This window comes from Manis pentadactyla, chromosome 16 (assembly GCF_030020395.1).
Source record: "Manis pentadactyla isolate mManPen7 chromosome 16, mManPen7.hap1, whole genome shotgun sequence".
Taxonomy (NCBI): Eukaryota; Metazoa; Chordata; class Mammalia; order Pholidota; family Manidae; genus Manis; species Manis pentadactyla.
Genome location: NC_080034.1, coordinates 69,941,463 through 69,951,615, shown reverse-complemented (window position 1 = coordinate 69,951,615; position 10,153 = coordinate 69,941,463). Strand labels below are relative to the sequence as shown.

The 10,153-nt window shown below is 48.5% G+C and overlaps 1 protein-coding gene across 1 annotated transcript in view; it reads left to right on the top strand.

Annotated features, from left to right (window-relative positions):
• The first annotated feature begins 9,520 nt into the window (after positions 1 to 9,520).
• The window catches only part of TUBB2A (tubulin beta 2A class IIa), a 34,177-nt gene continuing 33,544 nt past the window's right edge, over positions 9,521 to 10,153 (top strand). The window contains exon 1 of the mRNA XM_057494237.1: positions 9,521 to 9,675. Coding sequence (XP_057350220.1) covers positions 9,619 to 9,675 — 57 coding nt within the window. The 5' untranslated portion in view covers positions 9,521 to 9,618. The remainder of the gene's footprint in view (positions 9,676 to 10,153) is intronic.

Below are 10,153 nucleotides of genomic sequence, written 5' to 3'. Positions count from 1 at the left end.
CCGTGCCAGGCGGAATGTACTAGGACCATACAATTGACAGAGAAATGTTTCGGGCATTCATTCTAAATGTCAACTGCTAAAAAATATACTTAAATGTTCCTTACGTCTCCTGCATGTGTGTTGAGACTAACCATGCTCATTCTCTCTCTCTCTTTTTCAAGAAGAAAAGCTGTGCTCTTATTTTGCCTCAGATGCTGCAATGTTCTCTAATGAATTCTGCTGTAAAGGGCACAGAGCACAGCCCTGTGTGTGATGCCTTTGCCCACCTCTTGTCTAAGTGCAGCTGTGTTCTCACAGGTAACAAATATGTACCTCGGGCCATCCTGGTGGATCTGGAGCCGGGCACGATGGACTCGGTCAGGTCTGGGCCATTCGGCCAGATCTTCAGACCAGACAACTTTGTGTTTGGTATCTAGTCACGATCAGTGGGACATCACGGTTCTTAGCGTTGAGTGCCGAGGTGCAGACTATGTGTCCACAGAGCTCATTCCACCCAGCCACGGGCTGGTGGTCACTTCATGGCCACTCAGGACAGCCCCAGAAGTGTCAGCCTGCAGAGGGCTGCTGTAGGCCTCCCGCTGCAGAGCAGCCTGTGAAGGGTAAAGAATAAAGGGCGATGAAAAGCTTCAGATGGGCGTTGGTTGGCTCGTGGTAATTTCAGTTTTCTTCTGGCAAAGGGCAAGGGCACAGGCCAGGACCAGAAGTTGAGACAACTGCTGAGAGGCCTTCTTGTCTGCTGACCACACTGTGCCTCTGGCCATGCCTGTTCATTGTACCTAATTTGAGTATATCCAATATTGAATGCAGTCCTATGAAAACAGCCTGTGAACATGGTGTTGCCCACCAAGCCCTGGGCCTCGATAGTGTCCAGGCTCACTCAGTAGATGGAATGTTCTTCCCTATAATCCAAATACTAACAACAGAGGGACAGAAAGGATGAGGTGATTCTTAGCAGCCCCATGAAGAAGCAGGACAGCTCCACATGCGTCATTTGTCTAAGGAGGCTGCCCAGAAGCTGATGTGGTCAGTGCTGTACCCATTAGAGCTCTCATTCAAGAACAACACACTAGTTCTAAATCCAATGCCTCCCTAGATTATAAAGGTCTCAAAGCCGTGTTTCATCATGTGTGTGTGTATTGTGGGGGGGGTGTTCAGGAAGGGACTGGAAATATTTAGCTTGCAAAGGGAACACCAGGGGAACATGAAAAGTGCAGATACCTGAGAAGCATGAGGAAGACAGACATCATCAGCACAGGAGCCAAAGCAGGATCGCGGCTAAATGGTTCGCGTCAGTGGATGTGGAGGAACTTCCTACTGCACGTCTTTGCAGCAGCCCCTGTTGGTACCTGCCCAGGTCCCTTTGGCCGTCACTCTTCCCAGACTCCCCACTGCATGCCCTGCCTGTAATGCCACAGTGGATGGAGGATGGGTCCCAGCACAGACTGGAGGTTAAAGAGCCCAGCTTCTCTGATTTCAGTGGGTCACCTCAGAGTGAAAATCACCTTGCATCTTGAGGACCCAGCAGGGAGCCCTGTGCCCCAGCATTGACCAGCTCCCCAGTGCAGCCTGGTGACTCCCCCCCTTTCCGGCTCAGTTCCACTGCACTTCCCACTGCCTCCTGGGATCAGCTCCCTAATGAACCTAAACTTAAACCCTTTGTCTCAGGTCTGCTTTTACTCACCAAAGAGGAGATGGTAGAGCAGTTTTCTGTTGCTGTGTAACAAGATACTACTAGGGCATCAGTGGCCTAAAACGTCACAATCACCTCTCAGTTTCCAGAGTCAAGAGTCTGGAGGGCATGCTGGGCCTCCTGCTCCGGGCCTCACACAGCTGACCATCCTGGGCGGCTCCCTCTGAAGCTCTTGGCCCCTTTCCATGCCCCTCAGGTGGTTGGCAGAATCCAGTTCCTCTCAGCCTTAGGGCTGAGGTCTCTGTTGGCCTGCTGGCTGTTCACCACAGGCTGTGCACTGCTCCTAGAGGCTGTCTGCCACCCCCTGCCATGTGGCCCTCTCCATGTCATGGGAGCAGCTCCTTCAACACCAGCAAGGGCGTCTCTATTGCTTTCAAACTCTAATGTCCTTGTCTGCCACCAGCTGGAGGAAATTCTCTGCTTTAAAGGGCCTCATGTGATTAGAAAAGGCCCACCCAGGTCATCTCCCTATTTTGAGGTCAACTGATTGGGGACCTTAATTACATCTGCACAGCAGCACCTAGATTAGTGTTTGATTAACACTTGGTAAAAGGTGTGTGCACAGCGGTGAATCTTAGGGCTGTCTCAGAACGGTTACAAAGAGACAGTTTGGGTCATGGAAAGAACATGATCTTTGGAATATCTGGATCCAACATCTGCTCCTGTATTCATAGAGGAAGTGGTTTCTCTACTTACTAGTCATATGGCCTTGGGCAAGTGTAAACTCTCTGAGCCTTAGCTTCTTTTTCCAGAAAATACTGATAATGGTACCTACTTTAGAGGGTTATTGCAAGGTTTACATGACATAACATGGAAAGTATTTTCACAGAATAATGCAGCAGTCGGTGCTGCACTGAGCATCCTGGAAGGTGGTCAAGAATAGGCTGTGTGACTCCTTGGTAGGAATTCTGCAAGGAGGGACCAAGATTGGTGAATTTTGGAACATATTTTAATTTTAGAGTACATGATTTTCAGGTCCCTTTTGACCACAGAAGTCTATGGCTCTATGTGAACATTCCTGGAAGCTTAATATGCTTATTCATCAGAATAAGACCTTAATTGGTTTGTATTAAACTAGTTCCTTGGTGAAGGCTTTCATAAGGGGTGGAACCTATGGGCCCCAATCAGAGGAAGAGTAGCAAGAGGTGGGGAAAAGAACCAAAGAGGAAACTTAATGACCCTTACAATTTCACTTAGGACTAGTTCCAACTCAGCAAGTTTTGCATTTGCACTAGCAGGGAGCTACAGTGGAAATTTCTGCCTTAGGCTGGGCTTGGAGCAGCAACTCGTGATTTGGGAGGCAGCCCTGCCCGGCAGAGACCCCGTTCTCACTTAGCTCTTCCATGTGCTTTCCGACCTCCCTGTTTTGCTTTTCCCTCACTTCCTTTCAGCCCAGACTGAAGAGTGGACAGCAGCTTCTGGTCCCAGCCATCGAGATCAGGTCAGACTGGACAGGCCATCTGCTGACTCAGCTCCTGACCCTGGCGGGCCTCTTTCCTGGGCTCAGCCTGTGCTCCCCACTGTGCAGGGTCTCAGCCCATGTCCTACTTTCAGCTCCATGTCTCCAACGTCACTTCGGGCACCCAGTCAATGGGATCCATATGCCCCATTAATTACAAAACTGCCCAACCTTACAAGTTATCTGTGAATCAGCACAACATATAAGTATTCCCTGAGTGAACAAATGCTCGACTTTGAAACATCCAGTAACATAGAAATTTCTGGTTGCACATTGCTTCTCTATTTTACAATTCACCCAAAGACCCAACTCTCCCACCTTCTCTCAGCACACTTGCAGGAATCAAGCTGTCTCTGGCCAGTGAGGGAAAATGACTGATTCAAGACCTCACCAACTTCTGGATTTTCTCCAAGGTAATTGGGAACACAATGTGCCCCTCCCTTTCTCTTTCCCGTTCAGTTCTGGGAAATCTCTCAGATGATGCTTTTCCAACATATTTGTTTACATCTTCTTTACTCTCCTCCTTCTAATTATCTACAAATTGTAATTCTTTCTTTGTATCCAGAAATGATAATCATGAGTGATGGATGTAGCCAGTTGAGGAGCTGTGTACATCCAAGGAACTCTTACTTTTGGAGGCACAGCCCTACATCATCTAAAAAAATATTTAAATATATATTTTGAAAATGATTCCCATGGATTATAATCTGTATGTTATGACATAAAAGTTAGGTTGCATTTGATTAATTGGTAATATGGTCCCTAGACATGAATTCAGCATTGATCATATTACTATTGCAGTGTTCTTTTCCTGTTTGGGGCTGTCAATGTCCCCACCCCATCTCAAGTATCTTCATAGGTCTTGAAAACTAGTGTTATGTTTATAGTGCCTAATGGTAAAATCAGCCATGCTGATATGATTAAGAGTCAAAGTAATAAATATTCCTTCTAATTAAGAAAAACAGGAGAATATTGACAGCATGTTCCACAAGCATCAGACTATGAGTGTTCAACAAAATTAGTATAATCAAACAATAAGTTTGACAAAATTAATCCACTCTGAACTTGAAATGATGCCTATTATCATTTTCATATACTTGACAATTAGGCATAAATAATAACTGATTAGAGATAAGTAGTGTTATTTCTACACAGTCAAATCAAGTATTTCTGGCATTTAGTTGGGAAACAAAGGAGGGAACAATGAACAAGAAACAATTTGGGGCTTTCTCTGAAGGCTCAGCGCTATACACCTCAAGCCCCAGGAGACTGGATTTTTTTTATCACTGACTTGCTCTAGATCCAATAAGCACTTTAAACACATTTTAAAAATGTACCTCAATATCATTTTATAGCTAAAGAAAAGCACTCCATCTTATTTTGAGTGCATTTCCCTCCTAGGTAGTTTATGAGTTTGGTGGTAGCTTGGTGGTGCTCCCCCTGCAAAGACTATTCTTGCAAAAGCTGTGTAAACCATGCCGGTGACAGGGCAAGAGGGGGAGACTTCTGTGTTACTGGCAGTGTGTGGAGAGCTGGTGGAGAGGCAGGGACAGAAGAGAGGAGGAATGTGGGGGTGCTGGGGGTGCCCGGATGCCTGTGGCAGCTCCCCGCCCATGACTCCTCAGCACACTTGCAGCTGAAGACAGAGTTATTAGGTTCTGCACCACCTCACTGGCTTTCTCAGCAGGGGGAGGAAAACGCTGACGTCAACCTTTCCTTAAGGGCTGTTTGCTTTGAAAGTGAAACAGACCCAAACTTGAGCTCTGGAGCTCCCAAGAAAATGCCCAGCCCCTTTCTGGTACTGGCTTGGTGCCATGGAAGTTAGCATGGTTGGTGTCACTCACATTCTTCATCAGTTCAGATTCTGGTGTGAAACAAAGCCTGTATTCAGAAAAGAGGTGGGGAGGAAGCCAGAAAGTTTGAAAATGACAGAAACAGGCTCTCCTGGGTTCCAGCCTCCTGCAGGAGCTGAGCCAGTCCTGTGCCCTGGCTTAGGAGCACTCAGTCTCAGAACTGCCCTGCACAGGGTGGGGACCCCCACTTACCTGCAGACCTTGTGGGTTTGGGTAGGAGAAGAGCATTCGAATGGTGCCTGAGCTCACTGCTTTAGAGCTCTGATGCTTGCTCGTGTCTTCAACAGCACCCTTCTGTGCTGTGGACAAGGAGTCAAGATTATAACACAGAGGCGTGTACCTAATATTTTGAGGCACAAAGGAGGGAGCATCACAGAGAAAGTACCATTGGAGTGGGGCACTGCTTTATGGAGAAGAGCCTCTAGGATGAAGGAAAGAAGAGCAATGTCAATCGTAGTAACTAAGCCTTCATGTAACACTTACTATGGGTCAGGTGGTATTCTAAGTGCTTTCACATGTGAATTCATTTAGGTCTTGTGATCCCTGTAGGTTGCTTCTCATTATGCTCACTTCACAATTGAGGCAATTGAGGCACAGAGAGGCTAAGTAACTTGCCTTAAATCACACAGCTACTAAGTGGCAGAGTCAGGATTTGTATCCACTCCATCCAGAACCTGTGCTTTTAACCACTCAGGGAATGTGGGGCTGGGCTGAATGGGGGGAACTCATGCCAGGCATGTGAACAGCCTTGGCTGTGTGAAGCAGTTTCCTCAGAGGGCCCAGACACTCTGGATTATATGGAAAATGCTGGCAGTTGGGAGAAGATTACACACATTTGAGAATTTGTGAGATTATGTCTGGTTAAAGCCATGGCACAAGAAAATATAGTATTTCTTCTTTCTTGATATTCAAGACAAAAAACAATTGAAATCATGTCAAAAAGGAACAAAAACACCTAAAGAAACCATAGAAAGGAAGAAAAGGAAATAACACCTCAACAATGAATAGTGAAAAAAATAAAATACTGGAGAAGAGTGGAAAGACATACTTGGGTTATTTTTCTAAATTTTCTAATTTTGTAATCATAAAGTATGTAAATGTAAAATAAGTGTTCTTACCACAGTAAAAATATATATGGATATATAAAAAATAAATAAAATGTGTATATTATATATACATACAAATTTTTTCAATTCTGAAAGGTTAAGATTGATAATTCTAGTAAAAAAATCAATGCTGGGGCATGAAAGATTCCAAAAGGTGACTAAAACATTACTATATATTTATTCCAATTACTGTCTCAGGCAAAAGTTTATAAACTTTGGCAAAGTCAGCATTTTCAAAGTAAATTAAATTGTGATTTAGACTTTTATCCTTTAGGCAGTCTTTTTTTAAAAGAAGCACCTTAAATCCTTTAAGAAAAATTCCTCCATTTAAAGCCTGAAAATGTGTGGTCCATCAGAGGAGCAGACAGGGCTACATAGATGAGTTTCACAGAAAAGAACCTGAGTGGCCTCATCCCTACCCCTGAGTCTACTCGGAGACCACAGACAGGTTGTGAGACTTCCAGAATAACAATTTTGTTGCTAGGGTGGTTCTTGGTTTCATCATCTTTCAGAGGAAACTGATGTCAAGATTTCAGGACCCCAGCTAAATAAATTTCAGCTAGATCATGTGTCACTTTAGAGATGGCATCCACTAGCAGTAATCACCGTCGCCACACGAGCGTACGGTGAGAGTTACCTTCCACTAGAGCTTTGCTGAAGGCAGTAGTGGCAAAAGGTCAGGCAGAGAGAAGGGTACAGTCCCCTGGGAGTCCTTTGGATCAGGACAGGCATGGCCCAGCCTTCTACCAGGAATTCACTCCTTCCCTCTCCAGCCTGAATTTTGTCAACATTGCACCAAAGTGCCTTCAGGGTAGGGATGTCTCAAATACTGTCAATGACATCAAGTCCAAGGCAGGAAGTGACATGCAGATGGAGGATGTCAGCTCCTCTCCCTCACCCTGCCCAAGGGCCAGAAGAGCTGCTCCTGTTTAGACACAAAGAGAAATAGGGAAACAGAGAGTGGGGATCCACTGTTCATACCCCAAGCTCATTCAAAGCCTATTCCAGGGAAGGGGAGGATCAGCTGGCCCCATTTCCTCCTGCTGTTATCAGCATGGGGCTGCGCATTGCTGTGACCGTGTGGTGGCATTCAGGAGGCCCACACGGTAGAGGAGAGCAGGAGCTCACGGCCCTGGGATGAGTCATGTTAGGTTGGCCAGGCATTGTTTAAACTGCCTGTGTGCTTCCCTGATTATATGCTAATAGCAGCAGGGGCAGTGCAGTGGGGAGAGGGAGCAAGTAGGCTGCAGCAGGCTGGGGTGCGCATTGGGTGGCAGGAGAAGGCAGCCTTGGGAAGAACATTTGCTGCCAGTAATCCATGAAGCAGGTAGTCCCCAGGGGCCTGGGCTGGCCATAACCAGTGCTGTCATTTCCTTATTGACTGCATGTTCACCAGACATTGTCTCTTATCCCAACAACACAATAAAAACAGATTTCCGTGTTTCAGATATGGCCATAGAGGCCCAGAGACTTTAGGTGACTTGCTCAATGACCTAACCAGGATGCAGCAGGTTAGACACACTCCGTGATGGTGAGCTAGTCCTCCACAGGTAGGGAGATGCCCACCTGTTAGCATCCCATATCCCTAGTATTGTCCCTTCCAGATCTACTGCTCCCCAAATTCCCACCTTGAATGAAACAAAAGCTGAGAGGCAACTAGAAAATCTTTGTGGAACCATGGAATCAGTGAAGTTACCTGGAGCGGGGCCATTTTCTGGAGAGGTCCTGTAAGGCTCCAGCTGGTGGTGAAGAGTCCAAAATGTGGGAGTTGGGGGTAGAAGTGGGGAGAAGTGGAGGCTATGTCCAAGCAACCTGGGGATGGCATCAGTGGGGTGGGCAGTGCAGTGGGGCCCTGCTGCATGGGGGTGGGGAGGTGCAGGGGAGGAGAAACCCAATCCCACCCGGTGTGGAGGCACCAGGTATCTGCCTGTGTGTGGGAGGACCCCCAAGGAGGAGTGGCTTCCTAAAGCAGGGGTGGTGAAGCATTACCTTGGGTTTTATGGGGGCACTTTTGCTCCATAAATTCAACCTACTTTCATATAGAGCTTCTCATTTCCTACTCACAAAGCTGGCTGCGGAGCATCTACAATTATCATCATTTTAAAGGGGGAGAAACTGGCCTCAGAGAGGAAAAGTGCGATCCGGGAAACACAAGCAGTCCCCAGCTCCCTGCTCACCTAGCCCACTGTTTGGATCATCTTTGAGAACAATTAATGTTGGGTCTTACTGCACCCTAACCAAGCCTTTGAAAGTCACCTGGGCTTTCTCTTTGGAGGATATAGATGCCTTCATCTACTAGTTTTGTGGCTAATCTGCTCTTTGAACCTCCTTTTTGGAGGTGCTAAATTAGGACAGTAATAATGTTTATTCTAGAACAGTGCTATCAATAGAAATACAGCGTGAGGCACATAGGTAATTTAAAACTTTCTGGTCGTTACTACTAGTCTAGTAGTCATTTAAAAAGTTAAAAGAATCAAGTGAAATCAATTTCAAACATATATCCAAAATATTTTTATATGCAATCAATATACAAAATTAGTCATGGAATATTTTACATTCTTTTAACTGAGTCAATGACATTGCTGAGTATTTTGCACCTAAACCATATTTGGATTCTGACTACTCCCTTTTCAAGTGGTCGGTAGTCACATGTGGCTGGTGGCCTCTGAACGGGACCACGCAGCTCTGTAAGGCTGCGGTGAGGATCAGGTGACAAAATGCGCTTAAGGCACACGTACAGTGGCTGAAGCTTGGCATCAAACTCTCTCTCTCTCTCACCCACACACCCACACACACACGCAGAATTTTCCACATTTCACTGGCTTTTACAACGACCTGAGAGCCAAAAGCAGAAATTAAGGCAAACCCAGGACGGAGTCACTTTTCCTAGACTTTCCCGAACCGACCATCTTCCTCACAAGTGGGAGCAAAACGCCGCTCACCTGCGAGCCTCGCTCTCCTTGAGCACAGCTGCACGTCATCTCTCTTGAGGACCCAACTCCTCCCCACCTGAGACCCCTCCCGGCGTTTACAGCCTCCGCCAATTTCCCCGTAATGGCAAGGGAACGAGGCCCCAAGTCCAGCACCCCGCATACGATGCAGGAAACCTGAGCGAACGGCGCCACCCCCCACTGAGAACACTGGACTCCCCAGTCCAAAAGGGAGCCGAGACCCTGATTGGAGGCAGCCCCTGTGGCGGGTTCCAGGCCCAGTGCCCAGCCCCTGCCGGGGATGCAGGGGTACCTGGGGTGCGGACCCGGCGAGCCGAAGGACCGGTGCAGGTGTGCGGGAGAGCCCCCGCCGCTGAACCCGCACCTCGCACCGCGCCCCGGCTCCCTCTCGCGGTGCCGCAGTCCCTCCGCGCCACCGCCCGGGCCCGCCCGCATGACGTCACCGCCGGCCTGTATAAAGGGCGGTGTTGAGGGGCGGCGACAGCGCTCTGCTTCCCACTCTGCCCAGCCGGTCCGTGCGCACACCTCGGAGGGCCAGCACCGCTCCGCAGCCGGCACCATGCGCGAGATCGTGCACATCCAGGCGGGCCAGTGCGGCAACCAGATTGGCGCTAAGGTGGGCGCGCAGCCGCGGAGGGGCCAAGGCGGCGGGCCGGGGGTGCGGCCGGGTAGTGGCTGGCGTCGCAGGCCCGGGATGCGGCTGGGAAGGGGACGGCGGGCCCGGGGTGAGCGGCCGGGAGATGGTAGGCAGACCCTGGGGTAAGCGGCCGGGCAGGGGGCTGCGGACCCGAGGAGAGGCTGGGGCTGGCAGGGAGCCGGCGGCCGGCCGACCCCGGTGGCGCACTCCCCGCAGGACGCCGGGCGGGGCCCTGCAAGCCGTACCACTTGCCAAGATGCGCGCGGCGACGCAGCTGTGTGTGCCTTTAATCAAGGCCCTTTGAGGGTCCCCCGGCCGGGCCCTTCTTCAGGACCCAGTTGGCATTTCCCAGGGTATATTGTCTCTGCCAATTAGGATGGGGTTGCGGTCATATTATTTCAGAAGCGCGGTAGAATTTAGTTTGTGTATTTTTGTCTGTAGTTTCAATGAAAAAAAT